This window comes from Solanum pennellii, chromosome 5, assembly GCF_001406875.1.
Source record: "Solanum pennellii chromosome 5, SPENNV200".
NCBI classification, from domain to species: domain Eukaryota; kingdom Viridiplantae; phylum Streptophyta; class Magnoliopsida; order Solanales; family Solanaceae; genus Solanum; species Solanum pennellii.
In genome coordinates, this window is record NC_028641.1 from 3,147,798 (window position 1) to 3,174,496 (window position 26,699).

The 26,699-nt window shown below is 34.0% G+C and overlaps 4 protein-coding genes across 4 annotated transcripts; 2 read left to right on the plus strand and 2 right to left on the minus strand.

Annotated features, from left to right (window-relative positions):
• The first annotated feature begins 5,107 nt into the window (after positions 1 to 5,107).
• Positions 5,108 to 9,090, plus strand: LOC107020379. Its single transcript, XM_015220720.2, has 2 exons — positions 5,108 to 6,095; positions 8,733 to 9,090. The coding sequence occupies exon 1, from the start codon at positions 5,181 to 5,183 to the stop codon at positions 6,078 to 6,080; it is 900 nt and encodes a 299-aa protein (XP_015076206.1). The 5' UTR covers positions 5,108 to 5,180; the 3' UTR covers positions 6,081 to 6,095; positions 8,733 to 9,090.
• A 127-nt stretch (positions 9,091 to 9,217) lies between these two features.
• LOC107020378 (fructose-bisphosphate aldolase 3, chloroplastic) lies at positions 9,218 to 12,480 on the minus strand. The gene is made up of 6 exons (XM_015220719.1): positions 12,224 to 12,480; positions 10,942 to 11,211; positions 10,692 to 10,801; positions 10,463 to 10,553; positions 9,976 to 10,245; positions 9,218 to 9,785 (listed from the first exon to the last, which is right to left on the minus strand). The coding sequence occupies exons 1-6, from the start codon at positions 12,389 to 12,391 to the stop codon at positions 9,507 to 9,509; spliced, it is 1,188 nt and encodes a 395-aa protein (XP_015076205.1). The 5' UTR covers positions 12,392 to 12,480; the 3' UTR covers positions 9,218 to 9,506.
• Positions 12,481 to 14,327: 1,847 nt separating this feature from the next.
• On the plus strand, positions 14,328 to 20,797 carry LOC107018566 (uncharacterized PKHD-type hydroxylase At1g22950-like). Its single transcript, XM_015219075.2, has 9 exons — positions 14,328 to 14,832; positions 16,870 to 16,917; positions 17,785 to 17,961; positions 18,055 to 18,205; positions 18,314 to 18,400; positions 18,511 to 18,635; positions 19,624 to 19,742; positions 20,258 to 20,369; positions 20,484 to 20,797. The coding sequence occupies exons 1-9, from the start codon at positions 14,506 to 14,508 to the stop codon at positions 20,514 to 20,516; spliced, it is 1,179 nt and encodes a 392-aa protein (XP_015074561.1). The 5' UTR covers positions 14,328 to 14,505; the 3' UTR covers positions 20,517 to 20,797.
• A 415-nt stretch (positions 20,798 to 21,212) lies between these two features.
• Positions 21,213 to 25,151, minus strand: LOC107019846 (DNA replication complex GINS protein PSF3-like). The gene is made up of 7 exons (XM_015220212.1): positions 24,984 to 25,151; positions 24,693 to 24,785; positions 24,521 to 24,592; positions 24,335 to 24,435; positions 23,799 to 23,897; positions 22,004 to 22,143; positions 21,213 to 21,533 (listed from the first exon to the last, which is right to left on the minus strand). Exons 1-7 carry the CDS (start codon positions 25,149 to 25,151, stop codon positions 21,424 to 21,426), a joined length of 783 nt encoding a protein of 260 aa, XP_015075698.1. The 3' UTR covers positions 21,213 to 21,423.
• Positions 25,152 to 26,699: the final 1,548 nt, after the last annotated feature.

A 26,699-nucleotide genomic window follows, 5' to 3' on the forward strand; every position in this document is an offset into this window, starting at 1 on the left:
CCACCCCCACATACACACCACAAAGACACACATACAGAGCCAAGAAGTAAAACATTACAGCCAATTTGACAAAGCTAAGATAATGGTGTCTTCTCAGACAATATGTTGTTGGTCCTTTAGGTCATAAGGCAAAACATACCTACATGTTTTTAAAACTTGATTTTGATGTGAGAATTGCAGGTGACCAGAGGGGAATTTAGGGTTTAGTTTCGTAGATTCAACTGAACACATTGTTTTCTACTTCAATTATTTATATCGGGACTAAGGTAGTACATAACATGTGAATTCTGCAGACACAACTTATATCGTGTTACAAAAATCACTAAAAAAGGTTCAAAACAGGTTATTAGTACTTGAGGTCGTGTTCTAGAATCTCGAACTTATATTAAATACATATATTATTTTCACCTTGCCTATGTATTTGTAGATTATACAAATATAATATCTATATTAAATATATGCTTATAATAAAGGGATGAGTCTAAACTTGCTTATTGACTATTTTAAATTGCTCGATTCTGATCTTCATAAACTTTTGATTTATTCACACATCACCTTATATATGTCATTAAGAGATCACTAGCGTGAAATGAATGAACCCCACGTATCCAATTAAAAAAGGGTTCCATTTTATCCCTCAGTTTCTCATTTTGGTTAAACTTACCCTTAGATTATTGAAGCTCCGTCCTGAATCGATACTAGACTAAAAAAGTTCAATAGAAAGAAAAGTTGCTCAATTTCAAATAACACAAAGCGATTCAAACTATTTATGCGTTGTGAACTCATTGAACATTAAATGATGAATTCGCGTTTATATCGAAAGGCTAAACTAAGATTGGGGAAATTAAAAGGGGTTGTTTTCAAATGCCCTAACAACAACAATGACAAAAGCTATGATCTAATAGACAAAAACAAGATTTTATTAAAAAAAAATTTAAAAAAAATATAGAAGACAAGAAAGAGCATAGACTTCACTTGTTGTCTCAAATTTATATGATCAAGATTCCATTTCTCTCAACATTATTCACCTAATTTAATTGCATGATTCCGACAGCCAGATCAATGTCGCATTTCGAGGTACTATTTTTTTTTTCTTATTAAAAAAAAAAAATCAACATAAAAAAAAAAAAGTGGTCCAAAAATCCTAATTTTTCTTTTGTAATAATAATAAACCAATTGAGTCACACATGAATTTTTCTAGAAAAAAAAGAGAGTATAATATGATAATCCATTGAATAAATGGACCACTCTCAACTATCAAAATCCGACCTAATAAGTTAGTCTTTTAGATTGAACTCTCTTATTCAATCTGTAACAATTATAGTAACATAATTATATTTATCTGATGTGACTTACACTTTGTTTGGATCATTGTTATCCATTATTTCATAATATATTGTATTGTATTACACTCTAATGTACTGTATTGTATGATAGATTGTATTGTTTGGTTTGATTGTATCGTACTGTATTGTAATTTATAAATTTACTTAAATATCCTTAATTATTTCTAGGGTAGGAGGTTTGACTAGATTTAAATAATAAAGGTAAAGGGTAAAATAGTATTTTGAAATATACGTAAAGATATAATTGAAAAAAGAAATAAAAAACAATAGGAACACACCAAATTGGTTGTTCCATAAAATAGGAATTTCCATTGTTACGTAACAATGAAATTTAATAATACAGTACAATACATTTTAAGTAACAATCAAAACAAACATTGTAGGTATAATAACAATACAATACAATACAATGGATAACAATGATCCAAACATACTGTAATATATGGCCCATTTTGAGCTGAAGTGTGATGAGTGGTAACTTAGAATCAAAAGGTAATCGGATCGTGAATAACAAGTTCATCGATCTTCGAACAAGTTAACTATAATGGACTATCTCTGAGCGTGGAGTGTAAAGAAAAAAAAAAACCTTAAACTATCTAACATAAATTCAAATGTGAATAGTAACGAGTTTGTTTTCCCCCCAAGTATAAATATAGTATTGAAGGAGTTGGTAAAAAGGCTTATAAATTGAATGCCTTCTCCTACCTAACAAGCTAAATGTCTAGTCTACAATTTTATGTGAGTTTTAACATCCTATGTTGTGTTAATAGACATCGTATACCAACATGGGTTGTGGTGTATTGGTGGAGTGCTTCATCCCTAATCAGAGATTTCGGGTTCGAGCTTTGGGTATGGAGAAAATTTTGTTTGGAGCGTCACCCCTGAATGGGCCCTGCAGAGCGCGATCCGGATTTAATTGAAGCTCGATTATTTCGAACATCGGACGGAAAACAAAAAAAATAGACACCATATAAACATTAAGATAGGTGTTGGTGCCCTACTTGTATCCTATCAATGTCCTATATTAAAAGTGTGTTTAGTTAGTGTTTGATATATACAAGGGGACTTGCTTTGGACAAAATGTTATTTTTGGACCACAAAGACTAGAAATAGGAGAAAGTCTAAAAATTATTGGTCCCCTCTTTTCTTAATCTTGTTTTTTTTTTCAATTAGGTATTTACATTTCTTCTTGTGTTTACATTGAAGTTGACTCTATGATCATTTTTTAAAAAAGATTGTATTAATGATAAGATTAAGCTAATGAGGTTAAAGAAAAAGGGATCAATTTAACTTCACTATATATACATATATAAATGTATAAGATCAACTTAGGGAAAAAATCTATCTAAAAAGAACTATATTTTTTTTTATTGAAAAAGAAAATTGACGGTGTTTGGACATGAATACAAACTGAAGTTGTTTTTAAAATTTTTGTGAATGATTCGAAATGAAAATTATGAAAACAACTTTTTTGGGTTTTTTTGACTTCCAAAAAAGAAATTCATTAGCATTTTAAAAGTGGATTCAACTTTTAAGATTTTCATGGTGCTAGAAATTTCTGTAAGGATCTTCAAGAAATATGAAAATACACACTTATATTATTAACATAGGTCTACAGAATCTATTATGAAAGTACTACACGAACAATGACATTTTTCGATAAAAAAATATTTAATTGAACCCCCTTCACAAAAGCTAGCTACGATCCTGCGAGTTTCTATTAGTAATATGTTTCCTCTTTAATTTGTTCCCTTATTTCCAATAAAGTGCTGGAAAAGCTTAGTATTTATGAATGACATAGTGCCTAGACATCAATTTTTACTATGGGTTGCGCTATGTTGTTTGGACCATTCAAAAAATATTAATCGGTGTGTATCTAACTCTTCGATAAAAAGTTACTTTTTTTTTGAAAAATACAATATGAGTACTACTCATAAATTATTGAAGATTCCCAACAACGTAGCTTATGAGGGTCTCTGTTAACGTGGATATGTGAAAGAATGAACATTGTATGGTTAATATAGAAAAAATTCAAATATTATCATATTTGTACTATTATAATTCATATTTTCAAATATTACATATTTTACCACAAATTAAGAACTTTTATCATATATTGAGGAAGATATACACTAAAATAAGGAGAGAGACGAGTGAGATAGGGAGGAAGGCGAGCGAGATTCGTTATGTATTCCAGATATAAGAGAATGACACTAGATGCATGTATCTGATGTAATTCACATGTATGTGAGATATAAGATACATAGGAGAGTGACGAGAGCTGGGAGAGAGGCGAGCCAGATAGGTAAGGAGGCAAATAAGATTTGTTATGTAGCTCAGATACAATGTATCTAGAACAAATTATACATAATTTTTACCTCATGTATCTCAAGATACATGTATACGGACACACCAAAATCTGATAAAATTCATAATATTGCAAGCTAGAATATATCTAAACAATTAACTCCTAAATTAATGAAATTTATGTAATTTCCTCGAATATATATATGAAGTACAATGGGCCTCAAAGTAGCATCTTGGGCTTCTTATTTGCAACTATTGTCTATCAAATTTGGGCTGAGAGGAATGCATGCATGCTGTAATTGAAAATTAGATAGTTTTGGAGATAAAATTTTAAAATATGACATTGATATTCCTTTAATCGAGGGTCTATCAAAAAACACTTTATACTTATAAAGTAAAAATGATAACAGTGCATCATCTATCTTTTTTAGACTCTTCTTTATGAAATTACATTGTATATATTAGTATCATACGTTATTATTATATACCATACTAATATGTAGATGAAATTTTATTTTTATTTATTAAAAGTAAATTAAACAAGCTTTAAAAAGGGAGTTGATAAAGTTTGTGTTGATGGCTAAAAACATTGCTTTAGAGTTTAGCCTAAACTATCACATTTTATGAGGTTGCACTTAAATTATGTTCCATGTTCTTTACCCTCTTTATCTATAACTTCAACTGTTAAAATTTTTCGACGCGATAGTAACTGGTGTTTCTACTTCAAGCTCTTAAGATATTTAAAGATTTATAAAATATTACAAAACGTGTCATTTAAATAAATTAATACATAAAAAATTTCTAAACTTATCATTATTTTGTATTCATTTCAATAGACCTTTTTTCAACTTGGCTAAAAATAATTTTTGTCACATGGAGTGTCACCAGGCGCATTGAGCAAAAATATTCCTAACCTTCAAAATTTAAAATGCAAGAATAACATATTTTTTAAATCTAAACTTGCAAAATAGTGACAATTTACGAAGATTATATATACTTAAGTTTAAAAATCTTGTACTTATCCAACATTAAGGAAGGACAACATAGACCGCCTATTCGGATTCAAGTTTATCGATTGATTTCACCTGTCATGATCTATTCCACTCGCAATAATTGGAGACAGACCCAAAAATGAGTTTAAAAAATAGAATTGTGAATGATCTGTCTCCAATTATTACAATTTTAATGTTTAATTCGTTCGAGCTACGTTTGAACAATTTTAAAGCCTATTGACTCCAAAACGACAGTCTATAACAATCACTAGCCTAAATCTAGGGTAATGTCAATAACAGCCTACCAATGATCATAAAGAACTACGTACTATAACTATTAATTGCTTTCACATATCAAATCTATTTCAATTCAAAAAAAAATTATTGATTGCTTTTACGTATCGAATCTATTTCAATTCAGAAAAAAATTATTGATTGCTTTCAGGTATCGAACTGTGATACATACTTTACCAAAGGAAAAAAAAAAAGAAGTATTCTTTATACTTCGCCTCTCCCTCTAAAAATTTAATTTGCAATGGCGACCCTAATGTATCACATGTTTTCATCGTCTTCACTGTTATCTCTGGGATTCTACCACCTCATCTGCACCACCCGGAACCGCCTCAAATCCGCCGGAGACTACGTCGCCAAACCCTACCACCCTCTCTCCTTCATATCTCAACCGCATCTCCGCCGTCTACCTCTTTATCTCCTCCTTCTCTGCCTCCTCATTTCTCTGATCCATCAATCACTCGTCTCTTTAGATGCGGATCCTCTCCTAAAAGGTCATACTCCGGTGCACCGTTTCACCTCTCTCCAAGCCGCTGCTGTTGTTTTCTCGTTTCTAATACTCGTTGTTTTTCTCATTATCTCTGAGTCAACTTCTCTTCTCCCGCTTCCTCCCGATCTGTTCTTCGCTTTAGCTGCTGCACTTTTCTACCTACAGTATTCGGTATCCGATTCTTCTGCTTCTGTACAAACCTCCGATCTCCAGGCTAAATGTGATTCCGTTTCAGCTCGCATTTCTGCACTCTCCGCGTTACTTTGTCTCGTGATTGCTGTTCAACCTAGGCTTTTTCTGGCTGATGTTGCGTTAGCTGCTTCTATCTGTCTCCAGGGACTATGGGTTCTACAGACGGGACTTTCGCTTTATGTTGATGCGTTCATACCTGAGGGTTGTCATAAGTTGTTGGATGTTGTTACTGGGGTAGAAGGCTCAACCAAATGCGATTTGGAGGACTCTAAGCTCAGGGCTATTGCTATACTTGATTTGGCTTTTGTAGTTCATGTGATGTTTGTATTGCTCATTGTTAGTGTCACTTATGCTGCCGTTGCTAAAACTATTGGTATCAGGAGATTTGGTTCTTATGAGGCTCTTTCCAGTGCTGACTCGAGTCATATACAAATGAAGGCTATGACGGGAACTCAAGCTTGATTATCGTCGCATTAGGTATCATTCTCCCCTTAACTACTCAATGAAGGATATGTTTAGCTCTTAAGCAGAAGAATTGAAATGGTGAAATGTAAAGAGATGCATTCTTAGTATATAATGCCTTGTAAACGCAATATATCGACCAAATCCATTGTCTATTTTCTGTTTTTTCCTCTGAGATTTGTTGTGCAAGTATTGTTACTGATCATTAACTTGGTACATGCGCTATTAATCTCTGTATTATCAGTAGACAGAAGCTCTTGTACTTGGCAGAAAATGAGTCTCAGAGCAAAGGAATTAAGCACGTTGCTCGATGTGATGACACTATATACTAATAATATAATCTAATAATAAGTATCAAAAGAAGCTGGGTGGTTGTTTATATTAGTTGGTTTGTGCTTTAGAATATAGTACCTAAACACCTCCAGAATTGGAGGTGACAGTATTGTGCCCCAATAATAACCAAAGCATACTCAAAACCAATAGCAGAGACCAATAAGGCAATAAGTAGGAAAGGAAGTCTCTGTTCCTTCTCTGAGTAAGTGCATTATCAGATCCCCTAGGCTCGAGAGCTTCCTAGATTTGTATAAGCTCTATTCTCACGGCGTCACATACTTGGTTATTATTTTACTGCTATTGTGCTCCCTGGACCCAGGCTGAATAGACCTATGATTGTTTTTTCTGTGATTTATAAAAAATTTGGATAGTATTAACTAATTTGCTTGAGCCTTAAGTCCGTGAGTTTTACCATTGTTTCTGCTTTGAAAATGTCTTGGTCTGACCTGAATTATCCAAGACAGTGTCATTCTTACTCAACATTGCTAAAAGCATGGGAGTCACTAGTGATTATTCATATATATCCCCTGTTTTTTTTTTGGAATTGATACTTGCAAAGCGGCAAGCCCTCTGATAGAATTAACTAGGACTTCTTACAGCTTCCTTCTCAATACGGGCTCCTCTTCTGTACCATTCTGGCTTATCATGTATCATAATTTCAACTCCATCTATCCTTTTAAATGATTCATGTGTTGAACTCATTTATACTTACTGTGGTCTTTGAAAAGGGATCCTCTATCCCATGCTTGTTCATTCTTTGTTGAGATGCCCTTTCTAGGGTCCATATTTAAGTACTATATAAAGTATGTGTAAGAGGGACCTGATCTTGGTTGAAGTACCCGAAGAATATAATTTGCTTTCATTGAGTCTATTTTACTTCCCACTCTCGTTTACCGTCTTGGTTCATATTCTTCATAGCTACATTTCCCACAAAGTTGATATGAAGATTATTCATTTTCTTGACCTGTAAACCAACTCGCCCGTGGAGGGTATAAACAAAGAAAAGAGTATCTGGTCTAGAGATGGCTCTCTTCTTTCTAGCAGTAAATGGAAAATATCATAAAACCAAGTCCTTTCTCAGTCTCTCTGCAAATAGTACAAGTCTTGAGACCTGGAAATTGCATCTTAGTTGGTAGAGAAGGTTTCCATAAGTGTCTTAAATGGAAAATGGATCGTGTGAAAACAGTTAAGGTCTTGGGTAACTCTATCCCGTTTACAACTGAAATGATCCATTTCCTCCATTTTCCTTTGAAACATTGCTCCTGAGATCCTAATCATTCCCACTTTGCCATTTTGCTATGGATTATCATATAATTGTGCGTGTTATTTGGATTTTGTGAGTCTAACTGATTCAATCTTTCCAACAAGTTTTTAAAGATATTTACTCCAACATCTACACTCCTCCCTCAGCTGTTAAATTTAAAGTTTAGAGTGTTGCTTAGAAAATTCCTTCGCCTCGCTTGAGTTTTTGTTTCACTTGGAATTTTTTTAACAGACTTCCTACTAAAGCTGGGTTAGGTAAGAGAACTTTTATTAATTTCTTGTTGGCTCATGGCCAACGTGTCATATATATAACTCTATTATACTAGAAGTTGTTTGTGCTGAAAACTGGAATTCTCAGTGTAATTCCACAGGTGGGGTATGCGGAGGGTTGAGTGTACGCAGACCTCACCCCTACCTTGTGGAGGTAGAGAGTTGTTTGCAAGAAACCTCGTCTTAAGGAATAAAAGTGCCTTCCTAGGATCATGAGAGAGAAACTGTACACAATCTTTTCTTGAATTTGCCTTCACTTATATTCACCTGCTTTCCACATATTCTTTGAAGTTATCCTATTTAGTGTTCTAAAGCCTCTTCTTTTAAGCAGTGTATAGACCATGGTCCTTACTCATTACTCAATTACTGTGTCTATTCTTCCATCAAGAATTCGGAAGCATGGAATGTAGTTCTGTTCCAGTGATTCACAGTTTTGAGCAGTAGCTAATAGTTAAGAAGCCTTTCAAGAGATGATGGTCAAGAATGTAATTGAAGCCAGGAAACTACTACAGCCTACATGCTCACACTCTCCAAAAATGCCAGAGTGCGTGTTGGATCCTTTTGGAGAGTCGGAGCAACATTGACCATAGTTTCTTACATGGTAGCATCCTTTTAGCCTCACAAGAAGTGGTTATTGAAAAACTATTCTTAGTTCTTATCATCAGAAACTTGAGTCCCGACTGATCTCAATTCCTACAATATTGCCAAAGTTTTTTCTGTGTCTTACTAAACTTATTGACTTTACGTATTTGGTTTATTTCTAATCAACTCTCTTCTGTTGATCAGGTTATAGGAAAGGGGGCGGCATTACATTCAGATTAGTCCATCATTCTCAGCTGTCATATCTCAATCAAGAAAAACAACAATCTAAAAACGAGCTAAGCCCGCCAAGAAGGCTTTCCAAAGCAGATATATATAGCTAAGTTCGGTTTTGTTTTTGCAGAGTTCAATCTTGTTGATGGAGTAGAGGCAGTTCCTTTTGTATGGACCCAATACTTTACATTAGACTGTATTTTATTTGGACAAATGTTGTATGAAATGTCAAAGGCGGTATAATACACACTGGTTAACCAAAATATGGTTTAAATATTTGTAATTTTAAAGTTCAGCCATGGTTGCTGTACCAAATGAAGTATTCCCATAACACCTCAAATTCATACTAAAACCATGCTTTCACAAGTCATCCCCCCTGAACTAAGATAAGAAAGCAACAAATAATCATACTCATTGCAAATTCCCAAGCAAATTTGTTTTGTTCTGAGAATAGACTCTGGCTAACAAAGAGGAATTTAAATTATCAAGTGGAAGAGCAAATGGAGAATATTAGCCGTTTTAAGCAGTTCTCAATATAATTATACAAGATTTTCTAAACAACCGAGCATTTCCTGGGATTGTGTTTCGACGAATCACCCCTTGTAGCTTATTAGTGAAGTACAGTACTAACGTAAGAAGATCAAAAAAGAAGAAAGAGCAATTAGTTCTCTCTTCAGCATTCGAATCTAGCAAACAGCAAAAACTGAAAAATACACAAAAAGAAAGTCGCATCAAAGCAAAGTGTGCTTAGTAGGTGTAGCCCTTGACAAACATTCCCTTCTTAGCTTCCTCACTTTCACCTTCTGCGGAGTATTTTCCGAGCTGAGCCAAGGAGTTTGCTTTTGCACGAATCAAGAGTGCCCTCTGTGCAGCATCCACATTCTCTGGACGTCCTTGCCATGTCTTGAGCACTGTGTTCTGGAGTGCTCTTGCATATGAGAATGATACATGCCATGGGTTGGGGCTCTGGTTCATTTCGTGGAGGTTGAGTGTCGCTTCCACTTCAGATTGTCCTCCGGACAGAAACTGATAAGTAGAAAAACACGATTTTTAGCACAGTTGAACAAGAAAAAAGAGAGAGAAAAAAGTAGCAACTTAACTATAGTTTTTCAAAGAAATAAGGTCCAAGAGTGTAGTTTCTATAAAGTCAACCTTTCTATGGATAATTTTGATTAAATGAGAAACAAATGAGCGAATTGAAGAAAGTAAGTCGTACCATGATTCCAGGAACCGCAGGAGGAACTCTTCTCCTCAACATGGTAAGTGTGTATTTGGCAATAATTTCTGGGGTAGCCTTCTCTTTGTGTTCAGCACCAGGAGTAACCATGCTAGGTTTGAGCAAAATACCTTCGAAAACAACATTGTTTTCTGCTAGGTAGTAGAAGACTTCTGCCCAAACACGTTCCGCAACTTCGAGGGTTCGTTCTATTGGGTGGTCTCCATCCAAAAGAATCTCAGGCTCTACTATTGGCACTAAACCATTGTCCTGTAGGGAAAAAATGATCTTTAGCCATCCATAAATAGAAAGACAAACTTCCATCATTCCCCAGATCATGCAGATTCTTAAAAATTATCCTCCAATTCTGAAGATCGGAGGATATCCAAAAACAAGTGCAACCAACTAAGGGGGTGGGTCTGTTGACTTAGTTATCTCACATTTTCTAGTACAACTTCGGAAAGATAGAAAAAGTCCTAAAAGTTACCTGAGATATAGCAGCATATCGAGCAAGACCCCAAGCTGCTTCTTTTACAGCCAAAGCAGAAGGACCGCAAGGAATGCTAACAACTGTTCTCCTGAAAATTTTGAAGCCGCATGTCATTTATGTTCCATAACTCTTCAGAAAAGTTAAATGCACTTTGATCTTCCGAGGAAAGAATAAGAGAAAACATGAGAGAGGAATAGCAGTAGAAAAGTGCAAGGTCACAATGTACCACTTGGCAAAACGTGCCCCTTGCTTGTAGTATTCAGCAGACCTAGAAGCCAATCCATCCAATCCTTGGCACCAGGATTCATTGTTGGATCCTGGTAGGGGAACCAAACCCTGTAAGTAAAAAAAGAACGCTAAATTGCACGAAGTTCACCAACAAAAATATTTGCAACAAAAGTTTAAGAAAGGTAGCAGCAAAATCCTAAAGCACAGAAGAAGTTACACAAGGCATAGAAACAAGTTAAAAAGGACACCTTGTCAACTTTGATTCCAGGTACAATCTTCTGATCGCGCAAGACATCAACAAACTTCTTCCCGTCGGTAGTGGACTGGAAAAGCGTCTCTTCGAATAGAATGGATCCAGAGATGTAATCACCTAGGCCAGGAGTGGTCAACAAGAGTTGACGGTAAGCTTGTCTGTTTGCTTCTGTGTTGTCCAGACCAATTGACGCCAGTCTCTTTCCGGCAGTTGCATTCGATTCATCAATGGCGAGGATGCCCCTTCCAGGAGAAGCAATAGTTTTCTACATCAAGTAAGCAATAGACAAATGTTCAGCATTATTACATTTTGCAGAACATCTTTTACCCCGCATTCTCCAAGTTTACAAGAATGTTAAGCAAAGGTGAGTTTTAATAAGCGGTGGATACAATGTAGTTGTTACTTCATGCAAGAAAACCAATTTATAGATACAGGCATACAGCTGAACATATCAAACATCAACATATAAAAACAAAGTTTACCAACAAAACATTTTCCTAATCCAGCGAATCCAAGTTATTAAATCCAATCAGAAAACATGCAACAAATGAAGTGTGTGTGCCTGGGAGAGATATCATTTTCATGTAGCTCTGGGAAACAAATTTTCAAGTCATCAACCTAAATTTAAGATTTTGAAGTTCTTCTTAAATTAGGGGGTAAGGTCAGTGTACACACTACCCTCCCCACGCCCCACTTGTGGGACTACACTGGTATATTGACATGTTGTAGTTGTTGTAAAATTAGAATGAACCATGTAGTTGTTTTAGCTGTTTATAACTACAGCCAACTTTATCAGCATCACTATAAACAATACCAACACAACAATTCTGACCAAAAAGCAAACCTCTTAAACTTCCATCAACCTACTGAACCAACAGCAGCACACTTTCAAAATTCAGTAAATTAGCACACACTTCTAACCAAAAATTCAACTTAAAATGCATGATCTAAACTAAAAAGAAGCTACTAGATCCAACTGATACTACAGCCAAACATATCAACATCAGCATAAAATTTTAATAAACAAAAAGTTGACCAAACTAAACCTTTTCAATTTCAACCAATCCAACGAACCAAGGCAGCACAGTTGCAAAATTTTTCAGTATTATAGCGGAATTCAATACAAAAAATACATTATCTAAACGAAAAATATAAAACAAATCAAGTTACACCGGAAAAGAAAACTTATAGATCCGATCATAAACCATGCAAACACATAAAAGTGAGAAACACAAACACACATACATATATAGATAAACAGAGAGAGAGAGTGTTACAGCGGTTTTGATGAGCTCATCGGTGTAAGATCCAGCAGCACGGATGACTGAAACACGGCGATTCGAAACAGGCAACCGGCAGGAAGATCCAGACCGTTGATTGAACGATTGTTGACCGATCCATGAAGATGACGATGCGTTGAGCTTCACCAAACTAGAACTCGCCATTTTTTCTCCTGAAAATCGCCTCTTTTTTTCTCTCTCTACAAAAGAAATTGAGCTTTTTGAGTATAAAGCGTCGCTGTTAAACAATATATAGAAAATGAAGTTTGGTGGGTTGGTTGGTAGCGATGGCTAATAGAGTGTGTGCTTATTTTTTTTTTTCGTTATTTGGTGTCCTCGAAGAGTCCGCTAGTAAACAGTATGGACAATTCAAGCTACGGAGATACCAAGTGACTAATACGAAACTTGAGATTTCGAATTCGAGCCTTATGTTTAGAGCTGTTAATGTGGGATAGCTATTTTATTCGGGTTAATTTATATAGGCATTGATATTTTACGGGTTAGATTGGGCTAGCCCATTTTTGTTGTGGGCCTGAAAATGATCGGTCCAACCCACAAGTACGTGGGCTACAGACTTGCCGGGCCAACTCATTTTTTAAAAAATTATATTTTTTTAATTATTATTTAAATTATAAATTATAATTTAAAAATATTATCATAAATATCGATAAAACAATATCACATGATGTTAATGTTACTACTTGTTAATTAAATTCACAAATAAAATTATCTTTATAAAATATTTATTAAGTTAAGTTATCATTTTTAAAAACAATTGTTAAGTTTTTTTTTTAAGTATAAATATCTAAATAGAAATATTAACCTAATTATTTTGAGTTTGGGCTCTCTTTAATTTTTAAATTTAAATATTATATTATATTTTTTTGATTAAATTTTATTGGCCCACGGGCCGGCTCTACCGATTTTTCTCAACCCCTCAAATGAACAGGCTTATTCAGGTCAGGCTAAAAAGTATTTTACTTAAATGAGCTCCAAAAATCTTAGCCCAACTCTACTAAATTTCGGGTTAGGCCAGACCGGCTCAACGACCTAGCCCATATTGACGGCTCTACTTATGTTATTAGGTAATATATATTTTCATAATTTGATTAAAATGAAAATAAAATAATCAGATCGATTTTTTTACGCAATAAAATAAATGTGGAGTTTATTTTGAATGCTTCTATTATTTGAAAGTTCTTGGTGTAGATGAAAAATGTTACTTAGCCTATATATAAAATCTTAGAAAAAAGGTGACAAACCAAATGAATCGTGCATTGTATTTTTGTTCAAAAGCAAACATTATCACATTTATAGAATAATCAAGAGTTTGAGACAACGAAATAAACTACACCCATTCTATATTCAGTGAATTTTTAAGATATTTTTCATCTTTCAAAATTATTCAGTTTTCAAGACTACTTTTAGAATGTTCTAATTTTACCCTTCATTTGGATTTTTAATGTGATGACTTCAATATATTTGACAAATAACTAATAAGGGTAAAAACGAAAAACTATGTCCAATTTATGTTTTAATATATTTTTCTTAAAGGATATGAAACACCTCGAAAATTTAATAAATGTGGAATGGAAGGAATATGAAACTAAACCCTAAGTCCACACTATATATGTGAAAAATGGTACTTCTTCCGTTTCAAAAAGAGTGGTTTAGTTTGACTTAATAAGGAGTTTAAGAATATATATTAAAAACTTTTGAATCGTGTGATCTTAAATAAAAGTCATGCCAAATATACAAAATTATGGCTTTTTAATTCCCTGATTTTAAACATGTCACGTGGGAAACTGAAATTAAAATATTATCAAAAAAGAAAAAATATCATTTTTTTTAAACAAACGAAAAAGAAAAGTGAGTTATTCGTTTGGAAATAGATAGAGTATAATAATATTTTTTTAATTTACAATTGAGTTAACTTAAGTAACTTTTTAAGAAAATATCTCAAATCATTAAGATCGTTATTAAAATCATTAACCATATAACCTATTTTTTATTCGAATTATCGATTTTGAACTGCCCTATAATCACATATTCTAATTATCTAAAAAATAAAATTAGAAAAACAGATAAAATAAATTAACAAAATAAAAAATGTTAAGAATTTACAAATCTAAACCCTAAAAAGATCATCACCCTCAGCAAAATCTCAGCTGAAAAAAAAACCCTAATCTCCATTTGATAGAATGATCCTATAACATTCAAAATTCTTCCTGCAAATCCCAAAATTCAGAATCTGAATCAAAAATTGTTGAACTGAATCAATGTCTCAAGATGGAGCAACAGCTATGGATTGGAAGAAGGATGGTCAATCAACAAACTCTACCGGAAATGGAATGGGGAATTGTGTTCGGAATGGATCAAACGGTGTTGTTTACCCACCGTACGCTTCTCACCGGCTGCGATTGAACCCTAGTGTTGATCACAAACCGGATAACTATGATGACCTTCAATTGGATTTCAGTCCGTTGTTGTTTAGTTCCCTTGAACGTTATCTTCCGCCTGCTCTACTCAACTCATCACGTGACCAGAAGGTTCATTTCATGCGTGAAATTCTCCTCCGTTACTTTCCTGAAGGCGAACGCACTCGTGTAAGTTGTCGGATTTTCATTTCTGCATTTTGAGTTTTGCATGTGTCGAGTCCTTGTTTTTATGTGCATTTTGATGAGTGTGTATATACGATGTAAGCTTGTGTGTGAATTGAGCTATGATAGAATGCTAAGAAGCTGGAAATGAAATAAAAGTGGGGATTTTTACTGCAATGTATTTAGCATCCTAGTTTTTTCTGGGCATTGAGCTGAGATAGAATGCTAAGAAGCTGAAAATGTAAAACATTTGGGAGGTGTATTGCAAAATGTGGCATGTAGTTTGGCAAAGTTTGATTAGTGTACATTTCATATGAATTGAGCTGTGATAGAACAGTGAAGCTGAAAATGGAAATAAATTAGAAGATAGATTTTTTTGTGCTTTGTATTGCAATTTTTTTTTATGTAATAGGCTTCATTGTTTTTTTTGCACTGTTTGATTATTTTTATTAGGTTAGAATGTGAGGCTGTGAATTGACCTGTATAGAATGTTGAGAAGCTGGAAAATTTTGGGCTTTGCATTATAATATTTTGCATGTATTTTGCCTTTATGTGAGTTTGCTGTACCCTCTAGGTACAGTTATTTTCAATGTGGATTCCGCTTTTCTAGTGCTTGTTTGTAATTTGAGTACATGAAAATCCTTTGTTAGTTAGTGCTAGAAAAATGACAAAGGGAGGTTTTTGAGCTCAATTATGTGCAGAGTTGTGAATTGAGATGTGATAGAATGCTGTTATGCTAACAATAACTAAAAGAATTTAAAAGATTAAAATTTTTGGGACTTTTGGTTGGTTAATACTGGAAATTTTAGGTGTTGTATTGCTTGTAACTGCCTTATGCAAGTTGCTGTTAGATATTCACTAATTAGTAGTGAATAACTTGGAAAACATAGTGTCCGCCTTTAACTATCAGTTGATCTTGTGTTCTGCAGAAGTGTTTATGCTTTTTTTTGGATGTTGATTTATCTTTTGTATAGTTTGAGAAGTAAAAATTTAAAAGACTATCTGAAGTGAATTAAAAAAATAGTAGATCTTTTAAATGGATGGGAAATACTTTTGTACAAATATGGGGATGTCGTTTGTTTCTCATGAAGTTTTGAAGCACTCACCATTGACACTTAGCATAGACGATTGGTGTTGTTTGTACAGAACCTTTCTTTGGTGTAGTTTCTTTACTTTTTTCTAAATACACACTAGGATCACAAAAATATTTTCCACAAATTCAATGCAATTATTACTTTTTCAAAGGGAAAAAAGATTAGTAAGCATAAGGTCCAATCTAATCTTTGAATTTGACTACAATGAACATTTTGAAAGGGTTACATTTTATTGCAAAACTGAGTAGCTTTTTACTTCAACAACTACTACTATCTTCAACCCCAAGAAGGCAAGAAGTTGGGGTTGACAAGATGAATCCTTACTATGTCTTTCAATTCAAGCTTATCTCTGACTAATATTACACCATAAAAAATAAAAAATAAGTTCTAGAAGTTCTCAATTTTTTTTTGTGGGCACATAAGAGAGTAGAATTTTTTTTTGAAAATATATAAGCCAGTTGCTTATGGTTTGAAGGCTATTTAGATTTCAGATGGATTGGATCCTGATTAAAAATGCGGTGACTAGATATATAATTTCTATCTTATGATGACTATAATGTTGTGTCCCTTTTGTCGTTTTCTACATACTAAGTTTTTTTCTAGTTGGACATAGCATTTTGCTTTTTTCCTTTTAAATAATTCGGGGGAGATGTGATCCCGGAACAGATGAATATACGAACAACCAAATTTTGGTTTAAAAGAATTGATAATGTAAGTTAAACCTACCTGGTTAATTTGGTTATAATGTGGTGGAATAGTTGAGCAAACCGTTCGAGTCTCCTAGTGAAAGCCTTGTTTACACGCAAATTATTTGGAATGCTGTCTGCTGATAAAGTCTTCTCTGCCTGTTCTTGGTTTCCAAAAAATTTCCCTGCTATTTGTGAAATTCAGAGTCTCTCTTTCGTAACTCTATCAATGTTATATTGTTTCATCTCCTCTGCTTTAACAGGTCCAGAAGCATAGAGAATACAGACAGAAGATTATATCAAACTATCAGGTATTTACATTTTGCTGAAGGGATTTGGGGTTAATATTTTAATGATGATTGTAAATACAGAAAAGGGTCAATACTACCCTTTTGAACTACACGAAATAGCTTATATATACCCGCTAAACTATATTTCGGCTCAAAAATATCCGTCCCGTCAAAATATTGAGCCATACCTACCCTTCTAATTAATAGAATTATCCATGTGAGTGTTAAATGCCACATTGAGGCCACATAAGCGCCAAGCAGCTCCCACTGCCACCACATAGACTGATTAAATCCCTAATTTCACTATTTTCCCCCCTCATTTCATCCTTTCTCTTAAGAAACGATTTCACCCCTTTCCCCTCATTTTTGTGGCTAGGTTTCTTAGTTTCTTAAGAGAGAAAGGATGAAATCGTTTCCGCTAGCCGCGAAATGAGGGGAAAGGGGTGAAATCGTTTCTTAAGAGGAAGGATGAAATGAAGGGGGAAAATAGTGAAATTGGGGATTTATTTAGTCTATGTGGCAGTGGGAGCTGTTTGACCTTATCTGCTATTTAATACACTCATGGATACTTCCGTTACTTTGAAGGGTAGGTATGGCCCAATAGTTTGACGGGAAGGGTATTTTTGAGCCGAAATATAGTTTAAGGGTATACTTAAGTTATTTCGGATAGTTTTGACATTTTCTGTTGTAAATAAAAAGATCAATTTTATGTTTTTTTATGTCAAGTCTATTGTAGTGAAGTATGAAAGTTTACATCACTTTGCTTGTATTTTCTCTATAGAGAATTGCATTTGATGAATTAGAAGTAAAGGAATGTAACAGCCGTTGATCTTTGTTGAATCAGGGTTGATCGCCTTCTTTTTCTAATTTGCTTGCCTTCTATTCCAGCCTCTACACAGGGAATTATATACGATGCATGCTCAAAATTTCTTTGTGCCATCATTTCTCAAGGCAATTAGTGAGAACTCAGAGGAAAGTTTCAGGAACATAATGTGTGAACCCTCTCCTGGAGTTTTTACGTTTGAAATGCTTCAACCGCGATTTTGTGAGATGTTGTTGGCTGAGGTATTAGCTGCCTTGCTGCTTGTATTTGCAGGCAATCTACTTCTTCTTTGTAGTTTAGCTTTTCTGTTTTCTTATCAGGCTCTGATTGATTAGGTAGAAAACTTTGAGAGGTGGGTCCGTGAGACGAAATTCAGAATAATGCGTCCCAATACGATGAACAGATTTGGTGCCGTTCTTGATGACTTTGGCCTTGACGCCATGCTGGAGAAGTTGATGGAAGATTTCATTCGTCCCATTTCAAGAAGTAAGAACTTGTATACTTTAATTAGGATGCAGCAAAGAAAACAAAGAGGAGCTTATTGAGAAGATTATCTGGATCTCTTTTGATCTTCTACTTTGAATTTTTGTGCAGTTTTCTTTACTGAAGTTGGTGGATCCACACTTGATTCCCATCATGGCTTTGTTGTTGAGTATGGAATGGATAGAGACGTTGACTTGGGTGAGTTGTTTCTATTTAGTATTTATATGGTGCAAACTATTGCTCGAGTGCCGCAAAACTTATTTGGTTCTTTGAGTTACTGTCTTGCTTCTAAACAACTTATTTTTTAGGTTTCCATGTCGATGATTCAGAAGTGACTTTGAATGTGTGCTTGGGTAAGCAATTCTCGGGTGGAGAGCTGTTCTTCCGTGGAGTGCGGTGTGAGAAGCATGTGAATGTTGAAACACAACCAGAGGTAATTATTTGTCCATTGTATGAGTTCAGTAATTGTGCATGTGCAATCTCTATACTCTGATAGGAAGTCATGTTTCCATTATTTTTTATTTATAAAAAGAAGTTCCATTCTTTCATACTTACGCTTCTTTCACATGGTGGTTATTGTGTTGTTGAAAGTAGTAGCCCATTCTCCATTACAATAAAAAGTTAGTAGCTTATCAACAACTTCGTAAGTAAGTAATGTTTAGCAACTTTTTCTGATAACTAAGTAATAAAACAACATTTTTTTATTTAAAAAATTACTGTTGATTGTATTTACCAAAAAAGAGGCTTTTGTTCATTTTGATTATATGAAGTCATGATTCTCAAAACTGGATCTTTCCTTTTCTTTTTTTTTTGATAACTAACTCAAAGATGGATCTATGACTATCTTTTCATGGTTCAGAATGGAAACGGGAACCTTTCTTTTACAAGTCAAAATAACTCCATTGATATCCACCAAGTTGGTATCAACATACAGTAACGATATACTTCAGCATAAAAAAGGGACCTTCCAACCTTGAGCATATGATATGTACTCTTTATGCCAAAATACAAATGACAGATTGTAGCTTTTAACTGTCTGACAATGGACCCTCAACTCCTTCAAGCATTCTTCTGTTCCTCCAATTAGCCAACTAAAAGAGGGACAACTACCTGTACTCCCTTGGACTGGCGTCCAATTTGTGGGACCTTTATTGACACTTTATTTTGAAGGGAAAATTTACCTTGTAATTATCTTTCCATTAATAGCAAAGGATAACGGATACACTCTGTGTTTGCTTGCTCACCAAGTGTATAAGGCTATCAGCTGATACTTGTTGTCTACAATGGTGTAAATAATGAAGAAAGTTGCCAACTCCACCTTAGATGTGTGTTAGAGTAGCAATCATCAAATTCAGAATACAGCTTAATCATGTCAACTGTATGGACATTCACTATTGTATCTGTCTTTAATATTATAACAGGAGATCTTCGATTATGCCCATACCGTGGGGCGTGCAGTGCTGCATCGTGGTCGCCATCGCCATGGTGCTAGGGCAACAACATCAGGGCAGAGGATCAACTTGTTGTTGTGGTGCAGAAGGTATTAGATACTCTTGCCTTCCAATTTTGGTCATGCACTTGACAATCCTTTCCAAATTTGATCGTGGAAATTCTTGTTGTTGGAATATCCTGTAATTGCTTCATGTACCATCTGTTGGAAGAGCATAGTGCTTTTTGATTGTTTAAGTATGCAATATTGATGCTTGATTATGACCTCCTTTTCATCTATACAGCCCTCCTTGATGCAGACATTCAGATGTCTTCCGTTTAATTTTTGGCATCTGTGCTTAGTTTAGCATTTTTACAGAGACATTGTTAAATTAGGCTTCCATTATCTAAATCTCTTGAACTTTTATCAGCCATTGCTAGTAGCTGGTCATATATACATTATACTTTGATTGCTCTTTCATGTTCCAACTGATAAATTTGTTTCACTTGTCACAATAAAAAATGTCGATATTCTGCTGTAATTCAATTATAGCAGAGTAACAAACTTTTCATTTTCGTCTACTAGAATTCTTGAATACCTAAATGATTGTTATCTTTCCCTTCCAGTTCTGTCTTTAGAGAGATAAGGAAGCACCAGAAGGACACCTCCAGCTGGTGTGCAGAGTGCCAGCGCAATAAGAAGGAAAGGCAACGGCAGGCTGTTGCTGCTACTAAATTGGTATGCAGCAACTTGTTTCCCTCATGATAGGCAGCGAGTAGTTAACAAGCTCTACTTATGCAATACGAAATAAAAAGCTGAAATCTAAATTATTTTGTCCTGTATGTTTTTCAGGAGCTGCTGAAAAGAGGATCGTCTGCTATATAACTATGCGTTCTGTTTTACTTCTATATATCCTCTTCTCGACTTTGCCCCCATGTAATATATAGCTGAAACCCTCATATTCAAGGCAGATGCACTTTCTTGTTCGATATAATATTAAAGGGTGTTGTTCGTGTTACTGAAATAGCTATACATGTAAATCGAGTAGGTACCTCCTATTTGTGTAACTGAGATGGTATCAGTACGAAAGGAGCGATCGTGTAAACAATGTTTTGCAGTCATGTTTGTTAATGGAGGCAATTTCTTTCTCAGGATAGACTATACAATTGTGTTTGTCAATATTTCCTCTCTTCTTTATCGAATAGATAGTTTCTTCGTTGGCCAATTGAATAGATTGAGAAGTTCTGGTTATCTGAATTTTCACTTTGTTGGTGTGTACATTTCCCGTCCCTTGATAAACTATTTCTCATAGAACTTTCATTCTACTTTTAAGAAATAAAGAAAATGATTGATTTTGAATTAAGGCAAAAGTAGTTGAGTTGAACTATATTGCTAGTAAAATGATTGTTTTGATCCTTCCTTGCTTGCTCAATAGGTTTTCCTTGAGGGCCTCCTTAGGTATTAACGCAAACAATAAATGTATTAGCTTTGATACTATTTAATCTCATATATTAGTTATATACCGTATTTAATATTATTCTTATACATAGTAATTCATGGCATTAATAATACGGGATACTATTCATATTCTAATGCACTGTCTCTATTCATTTAATAACAAATCAAACAGTCGATAGTAATGTCAACATTACTAATACATTCTATTTAATACTATTTTTGTATACCGTACCAAACAATCTGTTTTAGTTGAAAGGAGATGTAAATCTCATTGAATAGCCAAATGGATACTACAACACATCTTCACATTGATCATTGTTTCAAGTACAAAAACTCATTCAACAGGCTTCCTCTTTCTCCCAAGTACAGAAGCTTTCTGCAGTCTAGGACCTCCCATTCTCCACTTCTTAAATGCAGCTGTTGAGGATTGACCAGCTTCATACACTTCAGCATTGAAAGGAAACAAAATGTTAACACAGTCAAACCTCGTTATAACAACATTTCACTATAATCTAGACAAATACTTTTGAACGTTGGGTGTGTGTGAAGGACACAATGAACATGGAATGCTACTTGCGGAAACATATTTTTGGGAATGAAACTTCTAAAAACACCTACGAAAAACAGTTCATTGTGTTACTAAAACTTCTCCAAAGAAGCATTTTCAGGAAACTGCCCAAAAGCTGCTACTCAGAAGAGGGTTTCTTTTGCTTTTTTATATTGCCTTGGAGCTATGTTGCTCAGAATTTCTAAAAATGTTGTTGCGCCCATATCGGATCGCCAAAAAGTGCACTGGATTTGAAAGGATCCAACACGCACCTTTTGGCATTTGTGAGGAGTCTGAGCTACATATTTTTGGAAGGGCAGGGGGATAATTATGGAAGAGAATCAATAGTTTGGCAGAATTTTCTCACATTTAGTCTCTTCTTTTGTAAGAAGAGAAAAGTGCTTGGGTGCCACAATTGATGCTGCAGTATGAGCCTTGATGAGGACTTCTCTATATCTTGTTCGAAATGCAACCAGAAGTAGAGGTCCAATGGTTTTTTCACCAATCCTGTTCCAAAAAGAAAGATGTTGAACATGAGATAACGCTGACCTAAAGAAAAAACAAAATTAAGCATCTATGTTTGTATCAATTGACTAATGTGCAACAGAAAGGACAAGAAAATCAGGATCGTTATATGAATAAAATCATCATTCCTCCCTTGTGAGTATTTTTTTTTTTTGATTTTCTACCCAGTGTCTAGAGCCCACATTGGAGCTCCGACTAAATCCGGATCGCGCTCTACAGGGCCCATTCGGGAGTGACGCTCCCTACAGGATTTTCTCCATACCCAGGGGATCGAACTCGAGACCTCTAGTTAAGGCCTAAGGGTGAAACACTCGCACCAATCCACCATAACCCATGTTGGTCCTTCGTGAATTATCACTTAATAGGTTTCAAAGCAGTTAAAATTGATATATTAAAAACACAAAGATTGTTGTATGAATTTATAATTGCATGAACAGCTTAATAATAAGAACTATATCACTACACTGAGAAACAGAGTAAGAGCCTCTCCACAACAAAAATAAAGGAGCCACCAGTTAACATGCATGCATTTAAATTTCCTTTAATTTTTTCCCTTGAAGGGAAAAGATAGAATAGCAAACAGAAGATTCAAGAATTTAATGTGCTTAAATCATTTTGAGTGCAGGATGCAACAAGGTATGAGTATAAACCAAAACTTGTCTAAGTACACCTCATAAAAGTAGACTTGAAATACATTGACAAGATTAGAATTGAGACTCTGCCAATGCCAAGATTAAAGATTACGAACAAGGTACTGTAATCCAGTTGACAAAAACCTGTCTGGATCAAGTATACTTAAAAAAAGTAGCCTGGAAATATGCAGCCCATATGATCCTCATTTTTCAAAATATGCTTTTACGAAGTCAAGATTCCCACCAAACTCATCCTCATGTTCAATGATGAGCTGATATATGCATGATCTCTTCCCTTTCTTATCCCCTTCGCTTCCCAATCGTACACATTTAATATAGCAACTCAGATACGAATAGCTTATAGGTGAAGAAGGAACAATAAAATCGATTTTTCTAGAAAAGCTTCCAGTCTCCTAATCTCAGCAATGCACCAATAACCAAAGAAAGGCAAACCCCTCCAAGATAGCAACAAAATGGGTTCTGCATTTCTTTGGTGATGGGTGCATTGCTGTAAAATAGAACTTCAAAAGATGGGGTGGCACTATCTCCACATTAGTTGCTGTAAAACAGTTAAACTTCAAAAAAACTTATTCGCCCATCAAACCAGACCACCGAATGAGATAAAGTATGCCTCTCGAATAATTTAAAGACGCTGACAGCATGATAACACACTAAAGATTTTTTATCAAACCATTGATGATTTAGACCAATTAGAAGTATAATGCTACACTAGAAATGTCAACTGCAAGTACAAGTGATTATTTTCTGATCATCAAGATAGCAAATGAATCTAGTGATGCTTAGAAGTAAATAACCAGCTAAAATTTGAAGTAGAAAGGTTTTGTCTCACATTACTTGGCGACTATTGCAAAATAAAATCAATCATATTATATCAGTTCCCTTACCTGGGGCATTGGGGATTCATGCAAAAGAGGAAACAGCTATAAAGTGATAAAAAGAATGACAGGTTGCAGGCAGAAGGGAACATAGTCAAGAAGAACTCACAGGCGTGCTATCTTGCATCCAAAATCATAAAAGTATGGACATAAACTCCTTAGATCAACATGTGCTGCATCAGCTCCTATTTCATTCCTCGTTTTGGCTCTGGTAAATTAGCATACAAGAAACAAACAGGTTTCTACTCTCAGATCTACAAAACAAGTACCACTTGAATACCAAGAACTTTAATACTGAGATAAGACACTCATACTTCTGCAACTCCCCCCCCCCAAACCCCACCCCACCCACAGAGAGAGAAAAGTTAGAACTGAGATGCGAATTGTCAAATGAGATACGACATGTTCTGTACAAAGCAGGAAAGAGTCCCAGCATGGCAGATTTTCATCAGGCCAAAAAACAACAACAAGTGACTTACAATCCTTATACTATAATAACTTGATGTTGGCACAAGTAAGACCAAGTAACCCTGCATATCCAACATCTCTTCCAATAACTGCATTTTTGCGTAAACTAATTCCACTCATGTTTAAAACAGATGAAAGCGTGAAACTAAAAGGAGAAACACTAGGATCTTTACTTACTTGGTATCAAAATATGGAGGAACTTTGATCGATACCACTTGTCTCACATATAGCTCCTGAGCAAGCCAAAAGGGCATTTCTACATGTGTACCAGCTTCAACCTGGATTTCAAAAAGTAAATAACCATCAGTTTTCCCATCACAAAAACAAAACAGATTCGACATAAATTAACCCTCGGAATTTCACCTTGTTAGTGTCATCAGCACAATCAAATATCCCAACTTCATTAGCTGTTTGCAAGAACACAGCTGGAACCATCTAAATTACAAAACTAGTATCAAACCCATATATATATTTACACCAAATACCTAATTAGAAACATTTTTAAACCAAAAAAAAATCATGAACTAGAAATTACCTCTTCCTCAGCTAATATATCATCAATATCATAATAACTTGTCATTTTCAATGCTAAAAAAGAGAACTTTACCACAATCTTCGCTACAACTCGCTGAAATCAAAAACCCAGAAGCCACAAATTACCAACATTTCCAATCTATCTGATTTTTTCAAAAATGCAACCATATTGAGTTCATTGATTCAGAAAAAATAATGAAAACAGAAAATAATATCTAAAAGTTACTCTGTTTATTCGAGATTTGACAAAAATAGAGTAAATTATACACAAAATTAGCATAAAAACACTCACCCAAATGCTCAGAGTGGACGAAGAGAGAATGAGATCAAACCCTAACCCGCCATTTTTGCGCGAAATATATAATTTTAAAAAAATTGAGATAAAAATGGCGCTAATATTAAAGTAGTGGAATTTGTACAAGGAGCCCTTTAGTTTTACCCTTATTTCATTCATGCCCATGTGTTTTGGGAGAATATTAAAATTGGTTTCCCAAATTCGACATCCATTTTTGGGGTATCGATTAATTCACACTCGTGTCGCATAAAGCTTGTACTTATGTTTTAATCTTGCTTCTTGATAGAAGATGAAGCGCCCTTGCATTTAAATCTCGATAAAATTCATAAACTTGATATCAACAAATAGTTATATTCAGTATCCAAAGTACTGAATTCATATGAACTCGATAGCTTAATGATAAATTCTTCTTATATATAAATCTCGATAGATTTCATATAATTATCATACTCAAATTATAATATCCAAATCAACTTATACATATCTTTACAAAATTCATAAAATACTTGTCACCTACTCAATTATAAATTTTAAAAGTAGCATAAGTGTGATATCACCATATTCCACTATTATAAGGTTTAATTAAGTTTTCAAATATTAAGGTCTTAAAACTTTAACTAATTAGTGAGTTGGAAAGCATCATCTTCCACTTTTTATGTGATTTATGTTGATTATATTTGCTTATTTATTATATTATAATTGTATTGATTTACGTATTATTATTTTTTAAATTTAATTTATTGTGATAATTTATTATTATATTTTTTTATTCTAACTTATATTCGTGCAAATTATTGTACACTATTTACTAGTGAAATTGTGATCGTACAAGATTTTGATATAGTTTGTAGCACAAGAACAAATCTTTTTTGTAATTGATAGATATATAAACCTAAATTAATTATTATTTTCATATATATATATATATATATATAAAATAAGCTACCAAAAGTCCAAAACTAAGCTATATAATGTATCATTTTATTTAGTTTCTAAATTGTGTTTATATTATATTATTTTATTATTGTTGATAAAAAGGAAACCACAGTATTATTGAAGAGAAATTATGTCTATTCAAATAGGTTTTTTATTTTTCTTTCTTTTAGTCAAACTTTTTTTTATTCTAAATTATTTTGCTTTCCAAGAAAGTCTCACTTGTTAATTTTCTTTTTATTTTGTGTGACACTTTTAAAATAAAATTTATTATATTCCCATAAAATTTATTTTTTATCTTGTTCTTAATTTTCATAGTTATTAATTATTATACAAGTAAATTTTTTTTCCTTTATAACTATACACTTTTTGGGTACTTTTGTTTGTAACTATCAAAATCAAGCTTTATAAACTGGGTCTTATTTAATTTCTGATAAATTTTAAATTTTTGTAAAAAAGAAAAAAATTTATTTGATAACGTATATTTTCATAGTTAAAATTTCATTTCATAAATATTGTAACGATATAAATGAAATGTATTTGCACATACCAATATGCTATAGCCTATAGGTCACAAGTTCAAGCAAACGAGAATAGAAAAATTATTTAAACAAAGTATTCTAGTTTTAATTCCTTCTCAAGTTTAAATCTCATTTACCTGTAGGCCTTTTTGAGTTTTTGTTATGTATTGTGTTCGATTAATTTAGATTCATATCGCGTGGTGTAACATTCGTGGAGGACAACGCTCTTTACTAAAGTTTTTTTATACCCAATATTTGA

Excerpts from the sequence above, each read along its gene's own strand:
- LOC107020379 (XM_015220720.2), top strand. The coding sequence starts at position 5,181 with ATGGCGACCCTAATGTATCACATGTTTTCATCGTCTTCACTGTTATCT.
- LOC107018566 (XM_015219075.2), top strand. The coding sequence starts at position 14,506 with ATGTCTCAAGATGGAGCAACAGCTATGGATTGGAAGAAGGATGGTCAA. Across the intron at positions 18,206-18,313 it reads CATTCGTCCCATTTCAAGAA|TTTTCTTTACTGAAGTTGGT; the intron begins GTAAGAACTTGT and ends ATTTTTGTGCAG. Across the intron at positions 18,401-18,510 it reads GGATAGAGACGTTGACTTGG|GTTTCCATGTCGATGATTCA; the intron begins GTGAGTTGTTTC and ends CTTATTTTTTAG.
- LOC107019846 (XM_015220212.1), bottom strand. The coding sequence starts at position 25,151 with ATGGGCATGAATGAAATAAGGGTAAAACTAAAGGGCTCCTTGTACAAA. Across the intron at positions 24,436-24,520 it reads GTGCTGATGACACTAACAAG|GTTGAAGCTGGTACACATGT; the intron begins GTGAAATTCCGA and ends TTTGAAATCCAG. Across the intron at positions 22,144-23,798 it reads GGATGCAAGATAGCACGCCT|GATTGGTGAAAAAACCATTG; the intron begins GTGAGTTCTTCT and ends TTTTTGGAACAG.
- LOC107020378 (XM_015220719.1), bottom strand. The coding sequence starts at position 12,391 with ATGGCGAGTTCTAGTTTGGTGAAGCTCAACGCATCGTCATCTTCATGG. Across the intron at positions 11,212-12,223 it reads ATGAGCTCATCAAAACCGCT|AAAACTATTGCTTCTCCTGG; the intron begins GTAACACTCTCT and ends TACTTGATGTAG. Across the intron at positions 9,786-9,975 it reads CTGCGGTTCCTGGAATCATG|TTTCTGTCCGGAGGACAATC; the intron begins GTACGACTTACT and ends TCTACTTATCAG.